The following is a 26,919-nucleotide window of genomic DNA, read 5'->3' on the forward strand; positions in this document are numbered from 1 at the left end:
ATCTGTGTGCCTGTGTCTGTGTATCTGTGTGCCTGTGTCTGTGTATCTGTGTGCCTGTGTCTGTGTATCTGTGTGCCTGTGTCTGTGTATCTGTGTGCCTGTGTCTGTGTATCTGTGTGCCTGTGTCTGTGTATCTGTGTGCCTGTGTCTGTGTATCTGTGTGCCTGTGTCTGTGTATCTGTGTGCCTGTGTCTGTGTATCTGTGTGCCTGTGTCTGCGCGAGCGTCGCAGGGAGCGGAGCGCGACACGGAGCGCACCGCCGTTGAGGCCGGAGGCGATCGCCGGTGAGCGGCGGCAGGCGAGGGTGGGCGACACGGGGGGGGGAGGGGGGGGGGGGGCCCGCTCGCCCGCCCGGCACGTTGCTCTGTGGCCAGGGCCCGCAACGTGGCACGTACGGCGGGGGGGTCGCCGGGACCCGAATCGCGTGGAGAGACGGGGATAGCATTGGGGGGCTGGGGCTGGGTGTTTGATGTGGCTAGGGTTAGGGCTGGGTGTTTGATGGGCTAGGGCTGGGGCTGAGTGTTTGATGGGGCTAGGGTTAGGGCTGGGTGTTTGATGTGGCTAGGGTTAGGGCTGGGTGTTTGATGGGCTAGGGCTGGGGCTGAGTGTTTGATGGGGCTAGGGTTAGGGCTGGGTGTTTGATGTGGCTAGGGTTAGGGCTGGGTGTTTGATGGGCTAGGGCTGGGGCTGGGTGTTTGATGTGGCTAGGGTTAGGGCTGGGTGTTTGATGGGCTAGGGCTGGGGCTGAGTGTTTGATGGGGCTAGGGTTAGGGCTGGGTGTTTGATGGGGCTAGGGTTAGGGCTGGGTGTTTGATGTGGCTAGGGTTAGGGCTGGGTGTTTGATGGGCTAGGGCTGGGGCTGGGTGTTTGATGTGGCTAGGGTTAGGGCTGGGTGTTTGATGGGCTAGGGCTGGGGCTGGGGCTGAGTGTTTGATGGGGCTAGGGTTAGGGCTGGGTGTTTGATGTGGCTAGGGTTAGGGCTGGGTGTTTGATGGGCTAGAGCTGGGGCTGAGTGTTTGATGGGGCTAGGGTTGGGGCTGGGTGTTTGATGTGGCTAGGCTTGGGGCTGGGTGTTTGATGGGCTAGGGTTGGGGCTGGGTGTTTGATGGGGCTAGTGGTTACGGTTGACCCAGGGGGTGGGGGGGGCTCTCCCCTTCTCTGGCCGCAGCCCGGTGAAGCAGGAGAAGCCGAGTGGCGCCGCTCACGAGGTGGCACCTCCTCCACCCCCTCCGGCGAGCGACGAGGCGCGCGGGCACGAGGGACGCAGCAAGCGCTTTCGCGCTGCGCGGGACAATGGTGCTGGGATCGCAGAGTGAGCGACACGATTCGGGGTCACGATTCGATTGGGGGTCGATCGCCTCTCGCCGCACTCTCTGCCCTGCGAGGCTTTCGCCCCCGAGGTGCCGAACGGGGAACAGCCGACCGCGCCACCGCGGTCACCGATCTCGGACCACGGGCCGCCAGAGCGGTGACGCCCCGTACGGAGCAATAAGAGACCGTCTTGTTCGTCTTGCGTCTCCTCGTTTTTCTGACTCATTCCTGCGGGAGATGCGTTTTCTCCGTTCGCTGCGCCGTTCATGCAAATTGCATCTCGGGTAGCAGGCAAGTGCTGAGGAGCTGGCGCCACCACCGTTGTCCCAGCTCTGTACTCGCTGGTATGTTAGGGTGTTTTTCATTCGATCAACGAGCGATGAAATCGGCACGCACACGTTTGTGCGTGAACACACGTGCACGAGTCCGTACGCGTGTGTGCGTGGTGGTGACGCCAGCCGTTGTGCTTTTCAGGCCGTCGCCATTACAAAAGAAAAATTTGAGCGACACCGAAAACAGAAAGCGCAAGAGGGAAGCGGACAAGACGAAGGTGACGGCCCCTCGCGTGCGCATCCTCGACGCGGTGTGCGGTGCCGCGTTGTGCCTCATGTCCGGCGTGCTGTCACCTTTGCGTGGTGGCGCTGCGGTGACGATCGTGCCCCGGTGTTGTGCCGATCGTGGCACCGGCGTCGTCGCGTCGTGAGACTGAGACCCCCGTGCGGAGCTCTTGCACGGTGGTGCGAGCCGCCTTGCTCGTCCACGCACAGTCGACGGCAGGATTTGAGACTAATGTAATTGCCATGTTAAGTTGAGAACCAATTTGAATGTGATCAAGGTTTTATTAGCGCAGTCGTTGTTGATTGGCCTGAGACCATCAACTCGCTGAAATTAAGAAGCCGATTTCACAACTATCTGCATGAGTCTATTGGTCTCTGTGTGAGTCTGCGTCTTTGTGGGAGACTATGGGTCTCTTTGTGAATCTGTGAGTCGATGCGCCTCTGCGCGAATCATTAGTGACCAGGCTGAGTGCACTTTAAACAGCGGCTGAGATCCGGGTTGGAACCCAGGAGGGTGCCGTCGGTGGTGTTTGGTGGCCGTGTTTCGCGCGTCAGGAGGAGAAGCCCAGGGGCAGGAAGCGTCTGCGCTCCGAAGAGGAGGAAGCGGAGGAAGAGGAGAGGGAGGCTGAAAATGTCGGGAAAACCGACGGGAGAAAACCCTCGCAGAGAGAAGAGAGAAGGAAGGAATCTGTGAGAGAGAAGAGGAGACCGAGAGACAAAGACGAGAAGCAGAGGAAGAAGAACAGAGATGGGGAGCGGCAGAAGGAGGAGGCAAAGGAGGAGGAGGTGAGGCCGGAGAAGAGGCGAGCAAGGACGAAGGGGCAGCTCTCCGAGGCGGCGGAGAAGCGTAGACGCGTGAAGGAGGAGGAGGAGAAGTCCAAGTGGAAGTGGTGAGTGGGGGGGGGGTGCAGGTCTCTCCCACGGGGGTCCATGTGGGAGTGGGGGGTCCACCTTTGCTCGTGCGTTGCGTGGGTGTGGCCGGGTACCTGTGTCGTGGTGGCGCGCCGCTCTACGAACCCAGCGGCCCGGGTTCGATTCCCGTTCACGGCACTCGCCGGTGACGATTATTTGACCAGATCCTGGGCCTCCTTCCGTCGACTCGGCCTCAAACGAGTGCCTGGTACCATCTCTTCGGACGTGGTGTGTGAAAGAGTGTTCCAGGTCGGCTTGGGTCAACTCTATTAAAATAGCACCTGGTCAATGCAGTATGGGCCTCTCGTAGATTTACTCGGCCTTAAATGAGCAGCTGCTGCCATTTGTAAACATCGCCGCTGGGGAGACAAAGGCGGCCAGGCGTTGTGCTGGCCACCTACCTCGTGCGCTTTGCCAAGCTTCACAGGTTGCTCGCTAACAGCGCTCTCCCCAACAGTCTGTCAAGGCCATACGGGGATCTTTGTGCTCTTGTGTGTACGGCACTTGTGATAGACACACACACACATGCTGCTCCACCGTCCGTCCCCCCCCCGCCACCCCAGGTGGGAGGAAGAGAAGCGTGAGGACGGGGTCAAGTGGACTTTCCTGGAGCACAAGGGGCCGCTCTTCTCCCCGGAGTACGAGCCCTTGCTGCCCGCCGTCAAGTTCTACTACGACGGTTAGGGCCCCGCGCTGCCCCCCCCCACCCGCGTCGCGACTCGTCATCGTTATCACGGCCGCTGAGACGTCTATACTGGACACGGTGTGCCGAGCGCCGAATTATTTTCCGGGATCGCTGATAAATCCGTCTGAAATTCAGCTCTGGTGATGGTGGTGACTGACGGTGGTGACGGTGGTGACAGCAGTGGCGACGGCGGTGGTGACGTTGGTGACGGTGGTTATGATGATGATAACAATGATAGTGACGGTGGCTACAGTGATAACGATAACAGTGGTGACGGCAGCGGCGACGGTGGTAACGGTGATGGTGACTGGTGACGGTGGTGATAAAGGTGGTAACGATGATGACGACGGCGGTGACGGCGGTGACGCCGTTGCGCGTCCCGTTGGGCCCAGGCAAAGAGGTGAAGCTGAGCGTCGCGGCCGAGGAGGTGGCCACGTTCTTCGCGAAGATGCTGGAGCACGAATACACGACACGGGACGTCTTCCGCCAGAACTTCTTCACGGACTGGAGGAAGGTGAGGATCCGGATATTAGGAGTGTGTGTGCGTGTGTGTGCGTGTGTGTGTGTACGTGTGTGTGTACGTGTGTACGCGTGCACACGAGTGAAAGGACAACAGCGGAGGGCAGGGAGGAGCAACGAACAGAGCGCCGGGCGGCTAAAACACAGCGAGGTGGCGCAGGTGGTGCATGTGACAGTCATCTCAGTCGATCAACCCATGGCACCTGAGTCTGTCCCGTGACCTGCCAGCAGCGAATTTTCCACATTGCTTGCGACGACCTCCACATGCACCTAGCCTGGCGCAAGCAACCGTGGCGACGTCACCGCTAATGGTGAATAGCAGCTGTTGCTGTACACGTGTCGAGAGCTGTGGCACAGTGGTTAGCACACTGCGGTAAGAATCCAGTGACCAGTTAAATTTTACATCGGTCCTGGGCCTCCCCTAGATCACCTGAGCCTTAAACGAGTGCCCTGTCTTTGGTGCGGTGTGTTAAACAACCGCACCCGACCAGGTTTTTGTTTCAGGCTGAGTCGACCTCGGGGAGGCCCGGCACATCCCCAGACACCACTTGCCCCACTGATGTTGCGCCCAAGTCACGGGGGAGACTGGCGGAGCGGCGGTTTGTGGCGCGGCTCACGACCGCTGCCAATTCCCAACTGCCGTGCCCCCCCCCCTCCCACATCGCAGGAGATGACGAAATCCGAGCGGAAGATGATCAAAGACCTGGACAAGTGCGACTTCAAGGAGATGCTGGAGTACTTCAAGGCCCAGCAAGAGGAGCGCAAGAACATGCCCAAGGAGGAGAAGCAGGTACCGAGCGGCGCCGTAACCCCCACATCCGCCGGGGAGACAAAGGCGGCCGGGGGGCGCGGTGCCGGTCGCACGCGCCGCGCCGGCCCCCGACGTCCCGCTAACGTCCGCGCGGTGGCGGTGGGGACGATCTGCGCCCAGGAGCTGAAGAGGAAGAACGAGGCGCTGCTGGAGGAGTACGGCTACTGCACCATGGACGGGCACCGCGAGCGCATCGCCAACTTCCGCGTGGAGCCGCCGGGGCTGTTCCGCGGGCGCGGCGATCACCCCAAGCAGGGCAAGCTGAAGCTGCGGCTCCAGCCCGAGGACGTCATCATCAACTGCAGCCGGTGAGGGAGAGAGGGAACGCAGAGACTGTGAGAGAGAGAGGGGACGCAGAGACGGTGAGAGAGAGCGGTGCGCACGGTGGCAGCCGGATGGCGGTGATGGTGATATGATGATGATGGTGATCGTAGTGGTGGAGAGTGGTACAGAGTGAGGGTGGTGGACGAACGATGGGCAGCGAAGGCCCATGGTTAACGCGGTGGCGGTAGTGGTGATGATGAGGTCGGTAGCGATGGCGAGGCAGCTATGGTGATGTCGGCGATAACGATGATGGCCAACGGCGGCGATGACGATGGTGGTCTTGGTGATGATGATGATGGCGGCGGTGGTGATGATGGCGGCGACGACGAGTGCAGGGACTCCAAGGTGCCCGAGCCCCCCGCGGGCCACCGGTGGAAGGAGGTGCGGCACGACGGTGCGGTGAGCTGGCTCGCCAGCTGGACCGAGAACGTGCAGTGCCAGAACAAGTACGTGATGCTCAACGCCAGCTCCAGGGTCAAGGTGAGCGGGTGGCACACTGGGGCTCGCGCGGAACGTCCGACCCGCGTCGCGGAATTCTCACTCGCTCGCGTGATCATTCCCCCTCCTCGTGGTGGCGGCGGCGGCGGCGGCGCGCTTGCGCCACCCGCAGGGGGAGAAGGACTGGCACAAGTACGAGGTGGCGCGGGAGCTCAAGGGCTGCGTGGAGCAAATCCGCGAGCAGTACCGCAGGGACTGGAAATCGCGCGAGATGAAGGTGCGGCAGTGCGCCGTGGCTCTCTACTTCATCGACAAGGTGGGGGTCTGCGGGGGGTAGTGGATAATATGTGTGTTGTATGTGTGTGTATGTATGTTGAACTTATTTCGCACCGTGCGTATCCAACCGCACTAATCCGAGGCTCGGGGGAAGGGACAACGTGATAAACACAAATAAGTTCTCAAGAAATAGATTTTCGATCTAGATTATTTAGAAGTGCTTAGCTTCAGTGGCTTCCTAATATCGGAAGGAAGAGCATTCCAGACAGCCGTAAAAGCGCATTTGAAAGAACGCAATGCGGGGAGCGTTTTTGTTCAATGGCTAGCAAAAAACCGCTGTGAGGATGACGGTGTGTGCGCGCGCGCGTACATGTGTCTGTGTCTATATCCGCGTCAGCTGCTGTCAGGCCATTGCTGAACGTATACACACATACGCGTGGGGAGTATTGGCGCAATGGTTAGTGCACTGCGCTACAAACCCGGCGACCCGAGTTCGATTCCCGCTCACGGCCAACACCAGTGACGATTATCTGAACTGATCCTGGGCCTCCCCTAGGTTGACTTGGCCTCAAATGAGTGCCTGGTGCGGCATGCAAAAACATTGCCACTGGGGAGACAAAGGTGATCGGGGGTGGTGCTGGCCACCCACCCCCTCGTGTACCATGCCGGCCTTCATAGGTAGGTGCTCGCAAACAGAACTCGCCCCATCAGCCTATTAAGGCTATCCGGGGGATCTTTGTCTTTGTGTGCTGGAGACCCCGGGAAGGCAAAATTCCACTTGGTGGACCCAGCCTCTAACCCATCCCCTCGGGAGTCTTTCAAGAACCACACCGAGGTTGGCCACGTGAAATGTCCGTGGCCTCCTGCCAAGCGGACCTACGTCACTTAACTTGGCCTCAAAGGGCACCTCGCAAACGCCGTGGTGACGTCACCGCCCCTTAGTGGTGTTCTTGTGCGTGTGTGCGGGCCCCGTAGCTGGCGCTGCGTGCCGGTAACGAGAAGGACGAGGGCGAGGCGGACACGGTGGGCTGCTGCTCGCTGCGTGTGGAGCACGTGCGGCTGCACGAGAAGCTCGATGGGCAGCACAACGTCGTGGAGTTCGACTTCCTGGGCAAGGACTCGATCCGCTACTACAACAAGGTCCCCGTGGAGAAGCGGGTGGGTCCCCAGCCGCCGCCGAGCGTGGGGCCCTCGCGGCCCAAAACTTCAAGCGGCCAGCGACAAACGGCGCCGTCAAAGTCGTTGTATAGGAGGGTTGAACGAGTTTATTGAATCGAGCGGGGTTATTGTTGCAAGAGCATCGGAAAAGAGACCACGCATAGACCCATGGACGCGCACAGAGACCCATGGACTCGCACAGAGACCCATGGACTCGCACAGAGACCCATGGACTCGCACAGAGACCCATGGACTCGCACAGAGACCCATGTACTCGCACAGAGACCCATGGACTCGCACAGAGACCCATGTACTCGCACAGAGACCCATGGACTCGCACAGAGACCCATGTACTCACACAGAGACCCATGGACTCGCACAGAGACCCATGTACTCACACAGAGACCCATGGACTTACACAGAGACCCATGAACTCGCACAGAGACCCATGTACTCGCACAGAGACCCATGTACTCGCACATAGACCCATGTACTCGCACAAAGACCCATGTACTCGCACAAAGACCCATGTACTCACACAAAGACCCATGTACTCACACAGAGACCCATGGACTTACACAGAGACCCATGAACTCGCACAGAGACCCATGGACTCGCACAGAGACCCATGGACTCGCACAGAGACCCATGGACTCACATTTTAACCCATAGACTGGCACAGAGACCCACAAGCTCACACGGAGCCCTATACCTGCCCCTCCCCCTAAACAAAGAGCACTCCACATGGATCCGCACAGCGTCTTCAGGCGCCGCAATAGAAACCCGCGCCGTGCTGCACCGCACAGGAAACGGGCACCAGCGAGACGGTAGCAGCAGGAGGACCGCCGTGGAGACGGAGCGATGAAACGGCCTTGGGTGCAGCGCCAAGAGATGACGGGGGGAGGGGAGGGGGGGGTGCCTGTACCCAGCGGTGGAGTGAGCGTGGTTGGTGGTGATGTCATCCTTTCAGGTGTTTAAGAATCTGCACCTCTTCACGGAGAACAAGTGCCCGGGAGACGAGCTGTTCGACAGGCTCAACGTGAGCACGCGCACGCGCAGACACGCACGCACGCGCACACGCGCACACACGCACACGCGCATGCAGACACGCAGACACGCACGCACACGCACACACGCGCATGCAGACACGCAGACACGCACACACACGTCTCCTCCGCACCGCTGCCGTCCGGCTCCTCGCCGCCAGTGCTGCCGGTGCAGGGATTTCGTGTTAGAGTGCACGGCGTGTGTGTGTGTGCGCACGTGTTAGCGTGCATGTATGTGCGTGTGGTGGCGTGTTTGTGTGTGAGTGGTGGCGCGTGCGGTGGCGTGTGTGCATGCGTGCGTGCGTGTGTGTGGTGGCGTGTGTGTGCTTGCGTGCGGTGATGTGTGTGTGCGTGCGGTGGCGTATGTGTGCGTGCGTGCGATGATGTGTGTGTGTGCGTGCGGTGGCGTGTGTGCTTGTGTGTGTGTGTGCGTGCGTGGGTCCGCGCCTCCACAGTCCACGATGCTGAACAAGCACCTGCAGACGCTGATGGACGGACTGTCGGCCAAGGTGTTCCGCACGTACAACGCCTCCATCACCCTGCAGGAGCAGCTCGCGGAGCTCACCAAACGTGCGCCAAAACGCATGCACGCACGCATGCGCACACAGACAAAGATGTCCCTTATAGCCTCATCAGGCGGTTGGAGCAAGTGCTGTTAGCAAGCACCTATGAAGGCCAACGCTGCGCACGAGAAGTTAGTGAGGTTAGCATCACGCCTCTGTCTTCCCAGTGGTGACGTTTATATACACACCGGGTAATTATTTAATGCCGAGTAGACCTCGGGGAGGCCCGGGACCGATTCAGATAATCGCCGCTGATGTTGCCCGTGAGCGAGAATCTAAATTGGAGTCGCGCGCGCATGCCCAACCACATACGCCCCCACCCCCACCACGTACGCACAAACCCAATTGGGGACAAAAATATTTAATTGCTGTCAACTTTCCCCCCCCCACCACCACCCACCCTCCACAGCGGACGAGTCGGTGGCCGCGAAGATCCTGTCGTACAACCGCGCCAACCGCGCCGTCGCCATCCTGTGCAACCACCAGCGCACGCCGCCCAAGACCTACGAGCAGTCCATGGCCAACCTGCAGGCCAAGGTGCGGCCGGGAGACGGGGCCCTCCCCACGGGGCCCTCCCCACGGGGCCCTCCCCACGGGGCCCTCCCCACGGGGCCCTCATGGGGCCTCTATGCGGCCCTGCACAGTGGGATCTAAATGGGTTCTCTTCTTAGGGCCGTTTGTGGTCTATGGGCCTCCGGGCCAGGCCTGTGAGGGTGTTGTGGCGGATTGGGGTGCGTCGACGCTACGTGTTGGAGGTCCACGTGTGTGCGAGTGAGTTTGTGCCTCTGTGTCTCAGTCTTCCTTTCTGTCTGCCGGTATCTCGCTGCCTCTCTCTGCAGTATTTCCGTCTGCCCTCGCATCTCGTTCTCTCCGTGTCTCCTTCCTCTCGCCCGCACACCCTGCGTTTCACTCTCTCGTCGCGCCCTCCTCGTAAACCGAACTCGTCGTGTAAACGGTGACTCCACTCGTCGGACGCGGGAGGGCACGCTGGCTGGAAACAAACGAGGGTGTGGCGCCACACGCTTTTTTGTGTGTGCAGCCCGCTTGTGCCGCGTGTGTCTGTACCATGTGTCGCGTGTGTCTGTACCGAGTGGGCGTGTGTCTGTACCGAGCGTGCGTGTGTCTGTACCGAGCGTGCGTGTGTGTGCCGCGTGCGTGTATGGCCCGTGCGTGTGTGCCGCATTCGCGTGTGTGCCCCGTGTGTGTATGTGCCGCGCAGGTAGGCACCAAACAGGAGCAGCTGGGCGAGGCGCAAGACGATCTGGCAAGGGCAAAGGTCGACCTCAAGCGGCACAACGATGCCAAGATGCAGAAGTAACGCAACGCGCGAGTATCCGTGTACACGCGTACAAACGCAGACCCCCCACTCCCCCATTCAAACTTAACAGACTGTTGGGAAATGTTTGTTAGCGAGCAGCTATGAAGGCCTACGTGACCTTTATAGCTGCTTTTTAAGGTCGAGTCGACCTAGGGGCAGGAAACACTGGAACGGATGAAATGTTTTGTCCATCGATGTTGACCGTGAGCAGGAATGGAAGTGCGCTAACTGCTGCGCCACCACTCCCCACGTGCGTGCACCAACGCATCTCGGCATGTGAAGGTCGTGTAAATGGCCCGACCCGCGCCCCCCTCCTGTCCCCTCTCCCGCCCCCTCCTGCCCCGTCTCCCGCCCCGTGCCGCCCAGGATCGTGGAGGCGAAGCAGAAAGCCGTGGAGCGGATCGAGCAGCAGCTGGCCAACATGGAGGTAGCCGTCACGGACAAGGAGGAGAACAAGCAGATTGCGCTCGGCACCTCGAAGCTCAACTACTTGGACCCTCGCATCTCCGTCGCCTGGTGGGTTGGGGGCAACTAAAAACGAACTGTAAACTTTTTATTTTACCAGGTTAGGCCCCACTGAGCTAGGCAGCTCTTTTTCAGAAGCTACCTGGCAACAAAATGAACGAAGTGGATTGTCACGTGGAATTTTTAAACCGCGAACCAAATACCCTAAACGGGGGGCCATGGGTGGGGGCTGGTGGCCCCCATCGGGCCCCCACGACCACGGATCTCCTCTCTCACCCGGGAGTAGGCGCGGGCGGCTCCGCGAAGTGGCATGCACGGCGACGCGCCGCTGCCGTGTTCCCGTGACGAACACGGCTGCTCGGCACAAATCAAGGGGCTCAAAACGTCAAGCGGCCAGCGACAAGCAGCACTATCAATGCTGTATTGGATAAGGGTTAATGGGTTTCTTAAATCCAGCGAGGTTATTTTCGTGGTAAGAGCTTGGGAAAAGATGATGATGATGTGAGGAGGGAATTCCAAAGTGGGGTAGTGCGAGAAAGAAGAAGCAGAAATAGAAGTGTTGTGACCTGCAGTGTGATGAGTGGTTTGGTGGGTGGGTGTGCGAGTTCGTGGGTTGGTTATTGAGCGAGTGGTGGTTTGGTGGTTGAACACGGTGTGGTGAATGAGATAAAAGACGGGGGGGAAGAATCATCGAGTTTAGTTAATGGGAACAGAAACCATGGTAGTCGCGGTAAAAGAGGTCAGGAAGGCGACCGACCTTTCGACCTTTAGCAGGTGTAGCAAACCGACGGAAGCTCTGGCTCTCGAAGGTTTTTAGTTCCATGTGTAGTGGGTTCACTTGAGACACACTTAACTCAGGAGGCAACACGTTTATTGTACGACCACCACGACATAAACGGTAACCACCACGGGGTAACTACATAACCGGTAACCACCACGGCGTAACTACATAAACGGGTCAGGTCAGTCGGCACACTGCCTGACCCACGATGCCGAGCACGGAGACCGGAGACTGAGGAGAAGGTGTAGCACGGCGGGTTCCATTCCAGCAGACAGCCCCGATGGGACCCCGGGACCTCCCTTTTATGCCCCCCAGCGTGGCCTGGCTCCGCCCTCGGCCACGCCCCCTTCTGGAACTTCCCAGAAGATTCTGGGCCATACACCACGTGTCCCTTCTGTCACCTTTGGCCCACATCCTTACCCTGTCCTGTCACGTGCCCTTGCCAGCCAACCGGGCTACTACGTCCTCAGATGCCCCCTCTCTGCCATACACCAGAACCATGCCCCCGAGGGGGCCGTTCCATGACATAGCGTACCCTGCTGGCAGAGAGGGCAACTACACTCCCAGTTCCCCTATCCATCAGTAACTGGCGCAAGGCGCCGTAGTGATCCATTATACGTCACTACACATGTTTGACAAAGGTGACACGTCCTGCGTGTTCAGACGATGAGCGATGCGGGGACATTCCGCCTTCCCTCCTCCGCAGGAGACTTCCACCCGCTGCAGGAGCGCCCCTGGCGGCGACGCAGCGGTAACACGCGTGTCTCAAAGCGACAAGGACCTGGATTCAATTCCCAGCTCCGGGTGTCTTGTGTGTATGGAGTTTGTGCTTTCTCCCCCTCTGTTCTATTTGGGTCTGCTTCCTTGGTACTTGAGTTTCCTCCCCATTAGCAAAAAAAAAACCACACAATATGACTCTTATTAGCCAAAAATTCCAAATGCTGAAAAATTACCTGCGAATTACTCAATTGGGGTCACACGCAGCCTCCTACTGCGAAAAACCTGTCAGGATCCTCCTGACAAAGTCGAGGAGGAGGGGAACCCCTGCGAGGAATTTCCTTAAACAAGCGCTGCAATCGCTCGCGCGCTCAGAGCCCCAGCGTGGCAGCCGCGTGGCCACGGGAGGGCGCTAGCGCCATGCGCCGCCACCTCGGCAGGTGAGAGGCCACCGAGGCTCCTCGGTGAGAGCTGCGTGAACGCACGCATCACGTGCGCGCCGCCAGGCGACGTTCGCGTGCAACGGCCCTTCCCCCTAACCCCGCTACGGAAAAGGGCCGTCGCCCGAAACGTCGCCCGCGTTGAGCGCGAGTTTGTTCGCGCTCGTGTCGCCGCTGCCGACGGCGGCGTCGCGGTGCGTGTGCCGCGTTTATTGTCGGGTAGAAGGAATCTTTGCGGCGGGACGCGAGAGGCGGATGACGGCGGCACCCGGAGCCTCCGCGGGACGCGCTTGCCGCGGTCGGCGAAGCTCCGCGAGAAGCGGTGCGGCGTGAACGCGGCGACCCGTCGTGCACGCCGAGCGACCCGTCGTGCACGCGGCGACCGTGCCGGAGCGGCGCCTCTCGCCGTTGTTGATCTCCGTGTCCCCCCTGCCCCCCCCTTCTCTCTCTGCACCCGTCATGCCCCGCCAGGTGCAAGAAATTTGGAGTTCCGATCGAGAAGATTTACAACAAAACGCAGCGCGACAAGTTTGCCTGGGCCATCGCGATGGTGGATGAGGATTACGTGTTCTAGACACCCCTCCTCCTCCCGCCCTACCTCCTCCCGGTGGTGACATCAACCTTCTCATTCACAGCTTCTCTCGTTACGTTTTCCCCCCACCACCCACCACGTTCGCGGATTCGGTGACCCCGGAGTTGAGAGCGCGGTGACTCTCACGCCCGTTCCTCCGAACGGGCTCGCCGGCAATACCAGCGGAGACGTTCTCCCCCCCCCTTCCCTCGCCGACTCGCTGAGCGCAAGATGCAAATTACCGCACGGGGAGCCGTGCTGGCGCTCCCGAGCCGGACCCTGGCGTCATCGCCGGTGACGCCAAATGAGGACCGGTTTGTTTCCCGTAAATGGCCGCAGAGCGCCGGGCCGCTGGGATGAGAGCCGCCACCTCCGCCGCCCCGGTTTGCCCAGAGTTAATGAGAAGGCGGATTCCACTATGTCACCACCGTGCGTTTATCGGTTTGGGTTGGTTGTCGTTTTGTTGTTGCACGGTCAGGGGGCCCCGGGGGTCGCGCTCGTGGCCCCACACAGCAAAGAAGGGCCTGGGTTCGACTCCTTGCTCAGGAGGTTCTCGGATTTACTCCCATAGCTTAAAACAAAACAAAAAATCCCCACTCAAACAATGCAACTGCTGTTGGCCATGAAACATCCCTACCCGATGTTGAGCAATTAGCCACAAATCACTCAATTTAGATTCCAGACAGCAATATTATACCCCCCCCCCTCCTACTGCGAACGGTTGGCAGCACCCTCCTGGTTTAAAAGTCTTGAAGCTCTGGGAGGTTTTTTCCCTGGGTAAACAAGCGGAATCGTGTTTCGGTACGTGTGTACATGTGTGTGCGCGCACATGATGCTGCCACTGGGGAGCCTGAAGCAAGGAGATGGGAGCTGCCAGGCGGAGGGTAGGGGGACGCCGCACTCGCCAGACAGAGAACGGCGTCTCCCGTGAGATAACCCGGTCGTGCCGCGCGTTGTCCACCAAGAGGTCCGATGGGCGGCTCTCTGGCCCGCACGTGGCTGCCTGTCGTCCAGCGATGATGCAGAGGCAGCGAGGGTTGGTGGGGGATCGCCACGCGCGTGTTGTGAGACTCCGCGTGGGGGTCGAGGTGCGGTGCCGTTCCCCGTTTCGCCAGGAGCAGGCGGTACGGCAAGTTGACTCGTCTCCATCTGGTGCCTTCTGTACGAGACGGCGTCGTGCGAGTTTCCTCTCCGCTCACCTCCCCGGTGTATGGACACGGTTTGGTTGGGAACTATCTGGAAAACAAAAAAACCTTCCATGTGGCAGGACCCTAAAAACGAGTTCCATGACAGAGTGGCTCTACTGAATAAACACACGTGTTCCCCCGCCGTCTGCGACGTCTGTGTCTTGAGCTCGAATTCCCTGGCGCCGCACGGGGGGGGGGGCACGGGTTCGCATCCAGGTCTGGGGGCCACTGGCTGTGCTGTTGGCTGAACTCGCCTGCGCGATCGGAATGTGGAATTCACAGCACAGGCTCGTGGCCTAGGAGGTTGGTGGTGCAGGAGTGGATCATGAACGCCTTCTGGTGTGTTCTCTGGGGTTTCGTCTCACTCGAAGCTAAGCAGGGGGTGAGCCTGGCTGGTCAGGTTCTCGGGGTGAGCGAACACCGAAGAACAATTTGGTCAAATATTGCGTAACCAGTGAGAGCGGAAACCGCAAATCGTCGGAACGTTAAACGCTGTACGCCACGTGACATGTAATTGGCTGTCGGGGTGGTGGAGGGCTTCACAACAGAAATCTATTGCCAAATTATTACGCAGCCCGAACCTCTCGAATCGATTGTGCATTATCACAGGAAGACTCGACGCTACTCCCATCTCGGCAGCGATGGGGAGACGCTACCCCCTAGTCGCCTGGGACGCATCCTTACCGCTGATTCCCCCAGGGGGGAGGGAGCGAGGGGGGTGGGGTGAGCTCGGGTCGCCGGGCAGCAGGAAGTGTTCGCATTGCCCCGCAGCGCGCAGCCCGGGGGTGAAGGCGACACGGCGAGCGCGCACGGCTCCAAACCCACCCCGGGGTGGGTGACGCTCATCGCAGAGTCTCGGGGGACCCCCTTTGTGTGCGCCCCCGTGTGTCACCAGCACGCAGCCCCCCACCCGAAGCAAAGGAACCAGCGGGGGGGGGGGTTGTGGAGGTTGCGTTAACTCGAAGATCCCCGCCGCCACCGCGCACCACGATGTGGCGGCCCCCCAAGCAGCAGGGCGCCAACTCCATGCTGAGCGAGCTCCAGCTGGGCTCCGTGCTCACGCTGTTCCGCCGCTCCGCCCGGCCCGAGAAGCGGACCCTGCAGGTGGACATGCGGAGCCGCCAGGTGGTGTGGAGCCGCACGGTGGAGCGCGTCGAGGGGAAAGGTGAGGGCGTGGGGGGGGTCTCGGGACACTGCTGGTCGCTCCCCGCCACCTGTATCATCAGAACCATCGTCAACTCCACGTGACGCCATCGTGTCTTGGTCGTGCGTACCGCGTTGCGTCTGCCTGCACAGGGAGGGGTTATTGGGGCTGTGTGCAAGGTGTATGCGGTAATTAAACATTGTCACGAAGCAAGACGTGCGGGCAGGGGTGAAGGTGCAAAGGGCTGTGCGTGTCCGCTGCGCTGTGAGGAGGCGTGCGTGAGCCAAGGCTTGGGGTGCGTGTGGAGGTGCGGAGCGGTGGGGCAGCGGTTAGCGCTACTTTGCGCTACAAACCCGGCGAACAGAGTTCGATTCCCGCTCACGGTCAACACCGGTGACAATTATCTCAATCGGTCCTGGGCCTCGCCTAGGTCGACTCAGTAGCCAGTGTGGGGTAGTCGGTACGCGTGTCGACGGCACGTGGGGAAAATTTTGAAATCGGGAAATGGTGGGGGGGGGGGGCAGGAGGGGGGCACGTGGGTGTCCTCGGGGGATGGGGGGAGGCCCCCCGCTGGTCCCCAGGCCCCCGTGGGTCTCGGCAGAGAGTGGTGCTGCTTGCTGCTGGCGGCAGCCACTCGCTCTGGCGTGGGCCCCGTCCGTGAGACGGGAGCGAGGCGGGAGCGGTCTGTCAGGGTGTGCATGAGGAGCCTGACTTCTCGTTTGCTCCACTTTCTCTTCTAGACACGCTCCTCCCTCCCCTGTCTTCCTTATCATTCTCCTAATCTCTCCGCTCCCTCCTCTTCATCCTCCCTCTTCTCCTCCCTCTCCTCCTCCCTGCCTCCCTCTCGTCGCTTCTCCTCTCCGCGGTCTCGGGGGCAGCGAACTCAGCTTGGTTTCGCGGTTCGGCTCAGGGCATAGATTTGGCGGAGAGATTAGGAGAATTGTTAGGCTCGTGGGATAGAGATGGAGGCAAGCGAAGGTTCTAATGGGTTTCAGTTAAACTTAGCGGATAGGGCAGGGCTAGAGGCTAGGTAAGGGCAGGGCTAGAGGCAAGGGCAGGGTTAGAGTCAAGGGCAGGGCTAGAGGCAAGGGCAGGGCTAGAGGATAGGGCAGGGTTAGAGGCAAGGGCAGGGCTAGAGGCAAGGGCAGGGCTAGAGGCAAGGGCAGGGCTAGAGTCAAGGGCAGGGTTGGAGGTAAGGGCAGGGTTAGAGTCAAGGGCAGGGTTAGAGTCAAGGGCAGGGTTAGAGGTAAGGGCAGGGTTGGAGGTAAGGGCAGGGTTAGAGTCAAGGGCAGGGTTAGAGTCAAGGGCAGGGTTGGAGGTAAGGGCAGGGTTAGAGTCAAGGGCAGGGTTAGAGGTAAGGACAGGGCTAGAGTCAAGGGCAGGGTTGGAGGCAAGGGCAGGGTTAGAGGCAAGGGCAGGGCTAGAGGCAAGGTAAGGGCAGGGCTAGAGGCAAGGGCAGGGTTAGAGTCAAGGGCAGGGCTAGAGGCAAGGGCAGGGCTAGAGGTAAGGGCAGGGTTAGAGTCAAGGGCAGGGTTAGAGTCAAGGGCAGGGTTAGAGGTAAGGGCAGGGTTGGAGGCAAGGGCAGGGTTGGAGGCAAGGGCAGGGACAATAATAAGGGGGAATGGTGACGGATGGGGGAGTGCTTCGATGTTAGGCTTAGGAGGATAGATTTCGGCTAAGGTTCAGAGTTGGTACAAGAATAGTCCTCGTTGCGCTAATACTATTGCGAGTGACGAGTGTGAGGAGGGATCCTGCGAGTGGGTGTGCTGTGGGAGCCAGTTGCTGAGGGTGAACGCTCGCGAGAACTCGCGTGCGCGCTCGGGTGAATGGGTGGCCCCCTCCTCCATCCCTCCCTCCCTCCACGAGCCCAGGGGAAGTGCTGCCCGTACAGATCTCGACCATTTCTGCTTTTTTCTCCAACAAAGGCCCCTTCACAGACTGTTGGGGCAAGTGCTGTTAGCGAATAGCACCTACGCACACACACAAAGACAAAGATCCCCGTGTAGCCTTCACAGACTGTTGGGGCAAGTGCTGTTAGCGAGTAGCACCTACGCACACACACAAAGACAAAGATACCCGTGTAGCCTTCACAGACTGTTGGGGCAAGTGCTGTTAGCGAGTAGCACCTACGCACACACACAAAGACAAAGATCCCCGTGTAGCCTTCACAGACTGTTGGGGCAAGTGCTGTTAGCGAGTAGCACCTACGCACACACACAAAGACAAAGATCCCCGTGTAGCCTTCACAGACTGTTGGGGCAAGTGCTGTTAGCGAGTAGCACCTACGCACACACACAAAGACAAAGATACCCGTGTAGCCTTCACAGACTGTTGGGGCAAGTGCTGTTAGCGAGTAGCACCTACGCACACACACAAAGACAAAGATACCCGTGTAGCCTTCACAGACTGTTGGGGCAAGTGCTGTTAGCGAGTAGCACCTACGAACACACACAAAGACAAAGATCCCCGTGTAGCCTTCACAGACTGTTGGGGCAAGTGCTGTTAGCGAGTAGCACCTACGCACACACACAAAGACAAAGATACCCCGTGTAGCCTTCACAGACTGTTGGGGCAAGTGCTGTTAGCGAGTAGCACCTACGAACACACACAAAGACAAAGATCCCCGTGTAGCCTTCACAGACTGTTGGGGCAAGTGCTGTTAGCGAGTAGCACCTACGCACACACACAAAGACAAAGATACCCCGTGTAGCCTTCACAGACTGTTGGGGCAAGTGCTGTTAGCGAGTAGTACCTACGAACACACAAAAACAAAGATCCCCCGTGTAGCCTTCACAGACTATTGGGGCAAGTGCTGTTAGCGAGTAGCACCTGTGAAGGCGGGCACGGCACACGAGGCGGGTGAGCGGTCAGCACCACGCCCGGCCGTCTTTGTCTCCCCAAATGATGATGTTTACACGCCTCGCCAGGTACTAATTTAAGGCGGAGTCGACCTAGGGGTAGGTCCAGGGCCGTTCAGATATTCGTCACTTACACGCACATACACACATACACACATACGCACATATACACACACTCATTTACACATACACACACATATACACATATACAAAAAACACACAAAGACAAATATCCCCCTATAGCCTTAAACGACTTTTGTGGCAAGTGCTGTTAGCGAGGGCAGAGGAAGGCCGACAGGGCACACGAGGGGGTGGGTGGCCAGCGCCACGCCCGGCCGCCTTTGTCTCGCTGTGACTTCGGCCGCCGTGCCGTATGTACTTTCGCGCGTGCCTGTCGGTGATTTCATGACGACATTTACCACGGCGACGATCGATCACTTCCTGACTTTCAGAACCGCTCGTGGATTTTGAAAAACGATTGCCAGCTTACCGGTCATCGTTAAACAGCGCCAATCCGTCAGATGTAATGTTTGGCCGGGACGTTCCCAGAAGGTTCCAGAGAACCCCAACACATTCGTGAATCGCGCCGCGTGGCCTTAAAACACAAGGTCAAACGTATAATTGGCGACGTTCCAAGAAATGGCCCTTATTGTCGGCACCATAGGCCGTGTCGCAAAGTATCAGACAGTCCCTCGGAGTGACTTGGGGGCCGTCCATAAATGACGTCACACACCTAGGGGGGGGAGGGGGGTCAGATATTTGTTACGATGTGTGACGAGGGAGGGAGGGGGGTTGAGAAATGTGACGTCACATAAAAATGCGCAACTTTAAATAAATATAAACAATATAATTGTTATAACAACACTAGTTTTGATTAATTTTCATTATTAACTATTTGATTATTTAAATTTACTAAGGTCACCTTTTATTTATTCCATGAAGGAGCATTTTGCTTCTCCATGAGAGAATGGAGAAGCATACATTTTGTAAACATTTTGAATAATTGTTATGAAACATTTTTATTTTAATGATTCTACCAGGGCTTTTCATTCTGTGGAATAAATATATGATTGTTATCATTATACTCTACATTTTGCTTAGTTATACTACAAAGTTTCAAGTATTTTTTATAATTATTTTAAATATTTTATAATTATAAGATAATTTCAATATAATATTCTGAACATCTGCAGTTTTAGTTAGACGTTGAATATTTTCAAGTGAATTTTATGCTAAATTTCAGCTTTCAAACGCCTCCTTTTTAATAAATGTTTTCTCCTACAACACCAGAGTGCAGCGCCACATTAAATACGCACTACAATGACAATAGTTTAAAGTGATTTGAAGCATGTTTTATTTTCAAAATGCAAATATGGTTTTGGGGGTGGGGGCAGAGCTTTGTGACGTCATATTTGACGGTGATCTGAATTTTTGTGACGCCGTGTGACGCGGGGGGGAGTAAGGGTAAAACATCGGTCAATATCACGTGACGTCATTTATGGACGGCCCCTTGTGAGCTCTCACCTTTGGTCCCGAGAGAGGAGATCGGTGCTTGTGGGAGGCACGTAGAGATTTGAGATGGGGGGCGGGGCACGGGGGGGGGTAAAGTTCGCGAGGGTGAAAGACCTCACGGCCAAAGGGGGCAATTCCCACGGCAGTGATTTGCGCTGTTCTGGAAAAGGCCTGGGTCTTAAAATTACCAAATCCGTGCTGTATCTCCACATCCAAAAACGGACTCACAGAGGGCCCACGTGTTTGGAAGGCGGAGTGCCCTTGCCAATAACATCCGGGAGTATTTTGTCTCGGTGAGCCTGACTCTGTTGATGCGACCCAGAATGTGGAGACCGGGCCGCAGGGTTTCCGTGCCTGAACAAATGCCGCCTTTGTTGAATACAGGTCTGGAAGGCCCCGACAGACCGATTGGAAGCAGCAGACTGGGTCTCGGTGTTAGTTGTCCCGAGCGACAGCCCGAGCTGCGCGCCGAGCCGTCCACTCGTGGGCGGCTCGGCGCAGGGAGAGCAGAAGCGGACAGAGACGTGGAGGTTCGAGTCCTGACCCAGGCGGGCGGAGCGGGGGGGGGGGTTTGGTGGGCCCTGCGGTTCCCCGAGCGCCCACATACTGTGCCCTTGACCACTCGCGGACAACCAGCCGGCGTCTACAGTTTGGTGAATGTTGCACTCTGACCGCAGAGTGTGAGAACGCGCCACGCTGCCAATGGACCATGGTACAACTGCGCCTCGCAGTTGTACCCTGGTCCACTCTGACCGCAGAGTGTGAGCCATGGCACAACTACGCCTCGCAGTTGGCCAGCGCTGGTGCGATTTGGCTGACGAGACGCTGCGAGTCGAACCCGGTGCAGAGTTTACCTGCTTTGAAGCAATGCTGCTCAAATGACACGTCCCTCCCAGAACGTGGCGCGGCTGATGCGATGGTTCAATGTTACTGTGCCATTCAATTGAGGAACTACTGTGCGCTGTTATCTTGGTGTGCTCTGGGAGCGCTTTGTTGTTGTTGTTGTTTCTGCCTTGCCCAAGCTTGGTCAATCGGACTTATAATTAAACAATGTTACTTGTAATTTATTTCTATTTAATTACTTGCTTACCTTTTTCCCAATGTTGCACTCCTATTGTGCTGCTCGTATTGCTCGCTGTTGTTACTCGCTGACCCGCCCCAGACTGAACATCTCTGAATAACAAAGAGCTTCACAGCTCATCGGATTCCTCCTGCAGTCTAAGTAAACATTCTGATCCTGACCACGTGTAACACAAATTATCTTTTTAATTTTTGCGTGTGAAAGGGAAGATATTGGAGCAGCAGATGTGGGGGTGGTGGTGGTGGGAGGGGGACAGATGTGGGTGGTGGTGGTGTTGCTGTCTGTGTACTCCGCGACTCGGGGTGCTCCCGGTTGGGGGCTGCGTGCTCCGTGGGAGTCGCCCCCCCCCCCCCCCCCCCACGTTCACCGCTCCCTCTCTTGCTCGGCAGTCGACATCCGCGAGATCAAGGAGATCCGCAATGGGAAACAGTCGCGGGATTTCGAGCGCTGGGGAGACGACATCGACGACTCGCTGTGCCTCGTCATCTTCTATGGCAGCGAGTTCCGCCTCAAGACGCTCAGCCTCGCCAGCCAGCAGGGAGGCAGTGAGTGCAGCTCGGCACCCGCAGCAGTCAGAGCACAGCGTGCAGCAGTCACAACTCAGCGTGCAGCAGTCAGAACTCAGCGTGCAGCAGTCACAACTCAGCGTGCAGCAGTCACAACTCAGCGTGCAGCAGTCACAACTCAGCGTGCAGCAGTCACAACTCAGTGTGCAGCAGTCACAACTCAGCGTGCAGCAGTCACAACTCAGCGTGCAGCAGTCACAACTCAGCGTGCAGCAGTCACAACTCAGTGTGCAGCAGTCACAACTCAGCGTGCAGCAGTCAGAACTCAGTGCAGCAGTCACAACTCAGCGTGCAGCAGTCAGAGCACAGCGTGCAGCAGTCACAACTCAGTGTGCAGCAGTCACAACTCAGCGTGCAGCGGTCAGAACTCGGCGTGCAGCAGTCAGAGCACAGTGTGCAGCAGTCAGAACTCAGTGTGCAGCAGTCAGAGCTCAGCGTGTACCAGTCAGAACTCAGAGTGCAGCAGTCAGAACTCAGAGTGCAGCAGTCACAACTCAGCGTGCAGCAGTCAGAGCACAGCGTGCAGCAGTCACAACTCAGTGTGCAGCAGTCATAACTCAGCGTGCAGCAGTCAGAACTCGGCGTGCAGCAGTCAGAGCACAGCGTGCAGCAGTCAGAACTCAGTGTGCAGCAGTCAGAACTCAGCGTGCAGCAGTCAGAACTCAGCGTGCAGCAGTCACAACTCAGCGTGCAGCAGTCAGAACTCAGAGTGCAGCAGTCACAACTCAGCGTGCAGCAGTCAGAACTCAGTGTGCAGCAGTCACAACTCAGTGTGTAGCAGTCAGAACTCAGAGTGCAGCAGTCAGAACTCAGCGTACAGCAGTCAGAATTCAGCGTGCAGCAGTCACAACTCAGCGTGCAGCAGTCAGAACTCAGCGTGCAGCAGTCAGAGCACAGCATGCAGCAGTCACAACTCAGCGTGCAGCAGTCAGAACTCGGCGTGCAGCAGTCAGAGCACAGCATGCAGCAGTCAGAACTCGTAGTGCAGCAGTCAGAACTCAGTGTGCAGCAGTCAGAACTCAGTGTGCAGCAGTCAGAGCTCAGCGTGTACCAGTCAGAACTCAGAGTGCAGCAGTCAGAACTCAGAGTGCAGCAGTCACAACTCAGCGTGCAGCAGTCAGAGCACAGCGTGCAGCAGTCACAACTCAGTGTGCAGCAGTCATAACTCAGCGTGCAGCAGTCAGAACTCGGCGTGCAGCAGTCAGAGCACAGCGTGCAGCAGTCAGAACTCAGTGTGCAGCAGTCAGAACTCAGCGTGCAGCAGTCAGAACTCAGCGTGCAGCAGTCACAACTCAGCGTGCAGCAGTCAGAACTCAGAGTGCAGCAGTCACAACTCAGCGTGCAGCAGTCAGAACTCAGTGTGCAGCAGTCACAACTCAGTGTGTAGCAGTCAGAACTCAGAGTGCAGCAGTCAGAACTCAGCGTACAGCAGTCAGAATTCAGCGTGCAGCAGTCACAACTCAGCGTGCAGCAGTCAGAACTCAGCGTGCAGCAGTCAGAGCACAGCATGCAGCAGTCACAACTCAGCGTGCAGCAGTCAGAACTCGGCGTGCAGCAGTCAGAGCACAGCATGCAGCAGTCAGAACTCGTAGTGCAGCAGTCAGAACTCAGTGTGCAGCAGTCAGAACTCGGTGTGCAGCAGTCAGAGCTCAGCGTGCAGCAGTCAGAACTCAGAGTGCAGCAGTCATAACTCGGCGTGCAGCAGTCAGAACTCAGTGTGCAGCAGTCAGAACTCAGAGTGCAGCAGTCAGAACTCAGCGTGCAGCAGTCAGAACTCAGTGTGCAGCAGTCAGACTACGGCACCCAGAACACTCAGCACCCAGCGCAGGGTAAACCCAAGGAGAGCGGAAGGATTTGTGTGCTTGAGAACATCCACTGGAGGTTGCGTCACTGCTGTGCCCCCCCTCCCCGCATCCCCACAGCCGTGGATAGGAAAGAGGTGAACAAGTGGATGAACGGCCTCAAGTTCCTCATGGAAGACTGTGCCAAGGCCCCAACGTCCATCCAGACTGAGTGGTGATTACCCCCCTCTATAACCTCCCATATTTCACCCCCCACCCAGATGGACCCAACTTTGCCATGTGGTTGTGATCGTTGGGCCGACGTTCCGTGTCCAGCGGGCAGCAATAACGACCTGAGAGTTGGCGCACCTGCTGGGCCGCGAGGCTCCTCCTGGCTCCTTGGTTGACCCTCCTGTGCACCAGGGTTTCTGCGCCAGATAACCTCATGGTCGGAGGAGAGAGGAGGGAGATGAGGGGGGGGGATCGGGTGCCGCAGCCTCGTGGCCTTGTGCCTGTACGAGAGCGGCCACCGCGCGTCAAGGCGCCGAGAGAGGAATGGGGCTTCAAATGCCGCTCCGTTCCCTCGAAAGCTTCACTCACTGTGCCCCCCCCCACCCCCCTTCTCCAACCTGCCCGCCCCCGCCCGCCCACTCCCCTCACTCCCCCCTCCACCCCCAGGTGGCTGCAGAAACAGTTCATCCCCCTGCAGAAGCCAAGCACCAAGTGGTAACGCGGCGGCCTCCGCACAGCCGCGGTTCACGAATTGCGCACCCCCCCCCCCCCCATGGCAACACAGCCCCCAGTGTCGTCGCTCGCCGTTGACCAGCCGAGTCCGAGCTCAACCTCGAGGGAGGGGAGGGGAGGTGGCGAGGGGGGGCTCAGGTGTGAGCGGGGCACGGCGCCGCTGAGATCCAGGCATTGGATCCAGGTTCCGGCCACCCGCGATTAAACCGGATTCTCAAGTCGAGCGAGGCAATGGGGGTCGAGCCGGTCACCGACGATTTCACGACGACAACAACAAAACAATCAATCGGTTTGCGTGTCGTACGATGGGCATCACTCTCTGTAACCAAGATGGTAGGAAACCACTAGCCCGTACTGCGTGAAGCACATGTCAGAAACAGAATCAGAATATTTATTGACACTGGAGGAATCTGATGAGCGATAAACATGTGTTTTCACCGATGACCAGTAGGTAGAGGCAGGTCAGTGGAAGGGATCTCAGAGGTAGCTCCGTGATGTGAACTTCCGTGGGCTGTTCTCCAACACGACGGGCGGCACCCTCTCTGATTCTCCCCGTCACATTTGTCGGAGATTTACAACGGCAACAAAAGTCAGGAATGGGAATGTCGGTGTCTAAGGCATGCGCTGTCCGTCCCTCTGTGAGGGCCTTGTCCCACCCCCACCCCGCCCTTGCCTCCTGGAGCCAGGCAGCCTCCCTGGCCGGGCTGCTCACCGCTGACAGAGCGGCGCAACTTCCCCGTTTTTGGGCTTTCGACTCCGCGGCTCTTCCACAAATAGACGCGAGACCGCCACCGTCGCTAAACGCAGTGCGCAGCGACGGTGGAGGAAGGGGGGGAGATGTATTCTGGGTCGTTCATCGATCGGCGGAGGCACGTGTTTACGTGTCACAACGGTGGTAGGAGATATACTGGCCGTGGTGTACCGGGTGAAAAAAAAATGTTTGTGGACATCTGTGAGACTGCTGGACATCTGTGAGAAAAAGAGCTTCAAAGCTCATCGGATTTCTCCAGGACAGATAAAGATTCTGATTACGAGTTTCTGCTGGGGGAGTTATCATCTGGTTGGCTCGTGGGTTCGGGTCAGAGCCGGGCTGAGTACTCGTGGCTGGTTGCTTACGTGGTTCGGAGTCGGGCTCGTACACGTGGCCCGTTTAAAGGGCCAGTGGGCAGGCTAGCCCTGGAAGCTGATTGGCTCGTCGCTGGCTTGTCGGCTAGGGGAAGGGCGAGCATCTGGCTCGCTCGGGGAGTCCACCCCCACCCTGGCTACCTCCCCTGCGCGCTGCCCAGTTTGGCTCCTGCCCGCTGTGTCCCATTTTCATTTGCGGCGTTGCTGAGTGCCCCCCCCCTCTGCCCTCCCCCGCCCCGGCTGCAGCATCACAGAGAAGGAGCTCAAGATGATGCTGTCCCAGTTGAACTACAAAGCGACGAACCCCAAGATGCTCAAAGATCGGATCAGGGTGAGAGAGGGTGCGGAGGGCGGCTGACCCCTGATGGAAGAGTCTCGATCCCTGCTCTCGACCCCCCCCCCCTTTAAGGTGGGGCTACCCCAGACGCATCTACCCGGACCTCCACACACGGCGCGCGGAGCGGTGGATCGATCTGCCTGCCCACTGGAAGGGACGCGCGCGGACGACCGTTTACGATTCGTGCCGGTTACGTGCAGATTGTACTCAAATGAACACGGTGTCGCTTGGCTCAGAGAGCAGAGCGAGAGAAAACAACTCGTGCCAGCGAGAGACGGCGGGATGTTCGTCACCCCCCCCCCCCCACCGGTTCCACTCCGAGTCTCGCGGAGATTTACGCGGAGGCTCTGCACGAGCGTTGTGCCTTCCCCACCACGTTCAGTTACCACCTGCTTCTGTGTTGTTGTTGTTGTTGTTTCATTACTGTATTCCCGGGACCGTGAGCTTGCCCGAGTATGCGGCTGCCGTCCTGGGGAATCTGCTCGGGTTCCCGGGACGTCAGTTCCCCGGGCCTTTGTCAGTTGCGGGGTAACCCAGATGAGAGTAACGCTCGTGATGATTCACAATGTAGTTCTCCGCTCTTTTGCTATTGTCAGATATTCTTCCTCCGATGTTGTTGTCCCGGGTTTTCTTTTTTTTTTGCTCAAAGGTGGCAACCCTACCACCACAGTGAAATAATTGGGTGAATGGGTTATGTGAGTGTGAGTGGGTGAGTGAGTGAGTGGGTGAGTGAGTGAGTGAGTGGGTGAGTGAGTGGGAGGGTGAGTGGTTGAGTGAGTGGGTGAGTGAGTGAGTGTGTGGGTGAGTGTGTGGATGAGTGAGTGAGTTAGAGTGTGGGTGGGTGAGTGAGTGAGTGAATGGGTGAGTGAGTGAGTGGGTGAGTGAGTGAGTGGTTGAGTGAGTGGGTGAGTGAGTGGATGAGTGAGTGAGTTAGAGTGTGGGTGGGTGAGTGAGTGAATGGGTGAGTGAGTGAGTGGGTGAGTGAGTGGGTGAGTGCTTGTTGTGACCCTGTCTTGTGGTGGTTGAACGCGGCGTCGAAGCGAGGGAACGGGCGGTCTGTGTACTGCCTGACAGACGCTCGCTGCTGTCCCCCTGTGCGTGCCGCGTCCAGGCCGTGGAGACCAAGGACGGGACGATTTCGTTCGAGAAGTTCTCCCAGTTCTACGTCAACCTCCTGTTCGACGAGCAGAAGTCGGTGCGTCGGCATCGCGGCCTCGCAGCCCACGGGCGTCGAGACGGCCAACGCCAAATCCCACAGTGACCTCGCACGGGCATTGAGCCCTTGGCTATAGCCGCAATTATATCGATCCCAGAGGCCACGATGGCAAGGATTTGAATTCCTGACCCTTCCGATTGCGAGTCGCCCTCTCTGAGCAGACGGGCCGGTCTGCGTCTGTGTGCACACCGACACTTGTACATGTTGATGCATGTGTCTGTACGATATCTGTTGAAGTAGCTGTGTGTGCATTACAGTGCAGTGGGGAGCGGCAGTGTAGTGGTTAGCACACTGTGCTACGACCAATACTAGTGGCGAATATCTGAACCGGTGCTGGGCCTCCCCTAGGTCGACTCCATCTTAAACGAGTACCTGGTGCGGTGTGTTAAACTTCAGCATTGGTGATACCAATACGTCCGAGTCTGCCGAGCCGGCCTTGACAGGTTGACACGCTAAAAGCACTTGCCCCAACAGTC

General features: G+C 58.1%; 2 protein-coding genes across 5 annotated transcripts in view; both read left to right on the plus strand.

Moving 5' to 3' along the window:
* The window catches only part of LOC144942106 (DNA topoisomerase I, mitochondrial-like), a 35,573-nt gene extending 21,352 nt beyond the window's left edge, over positions 1-14,221 (plus strand). For 2 of the 4 annotated variants that reach the window (XM_078868800.1, XM_078868799.1), the window contains exons 5-20: positions 232-284; positions 1,786-1,861; positions 2,424-2,758; positions 3,344-3,459; positions 3,858-3,979; positions 4,652-4,774; positions 4,916-5,103; positions 5,455-5,599; positions 5,730-5,873; positions 6,809-6,991; positions 7,962-8,030; positions 8,493-8,607; positions 9,010-9,137; positions 9,820-9,914; positions 10,285-10,434; positions 12,793-14,221. In XM_078868800.1, coding sequence (XP_078724926.1) covers positions 232-284; positions 1,786-1,861; positions 2,424-2,758; positions 3,344-3,459; positions 3,858-3,979; positions 4,652-4,774; positions 4,916-5,103; positions 5,455-5,599; positions 5,730-5,873; positions 6,809-6,991; positions 7,962-8,030; positions 8,493-8,607; positions 9,010-9,137; positions 9,820-9,914; positions 10,285-10,434; positions 12,793-12,895 — 2,145 coding nt within the window. In that variant the 3' untranslated portion in view covers positions 12,896-14,221. Of the gene's footprint in view, positions 1-231; positions 285-1,168; positions 1,313-1,785; positions 1,862-2,423; positions 2,759-3,343; positions 3,460-3,857; positions 3,980-4,651; positions 4,775-4,915; positions 5,104-5,454; positions 5,600-5,729; positions 5,874-6,808; positions 6,992-7,961; positions 8,031-8,492; positions 8,608-9,009; positions 9,138-9,819; positions 9,915-10,284; positions 10,435-12,792 lie in introns of all 4 variants that reach the window. The other 2 variants (XM_078868802.1, XM_078868801.1) reach the window with 2 other exon arrangements.
* Positions 14,222-14,852: 631 nt separating this feature from the next.
* The window catches only part of LOC144942107 (1-phosphatidylinositol 4,5-bisphosphate phosphodiesterase gamma-1-like), a 44,361-nt gene continuing 32,294 nt past the window's right edge, over positions 14,853-26,919 (plus strand). The window contains exons 1-6 of the mRNA XM_078868803.1: positions 14,853-15,244; positions 21,064-21,219; positions 23,163-23,256; positions 23,700-23,747; positions 25,137-25,221; positions 26,339-26,422. Of these exons, the coding sequence (XP_078724929.1) occupies positions 15,070-15,244; positions 21,064-21,219; positions 23,163-23,256; positions 23,700-23,747; positions 25,137-25,221; positions 26,339-26,422 (642 nt within the window). The 5' untranslated portion in view covers positions 14,853-15,069. The remainder of the gene's footprint in view (positions 15,245-21,063; positions 21,220-23,162; positions 23,257-23,699; positions 23,748-25,136; positions 25,222-26,338; positions 26,423-26,919) is intronic.

The sequence above is a fragment of the Lampetra fluviatilis genome, chromosome 26 (genome assembly GCF_964198595.1).
Source record: "Lampetra fluviatilis chromosome 26, kcLamFluv1.1, whole genome shotgun sequence".
Classification (NCBI taxonomy): domain Eukaryota; kingdom Metazoa; phylum Chordata; class Hyperoartia; order Petromyzontiformes; family Petromyzontidae; genus Lampetra; species Lampetra fluviatilis.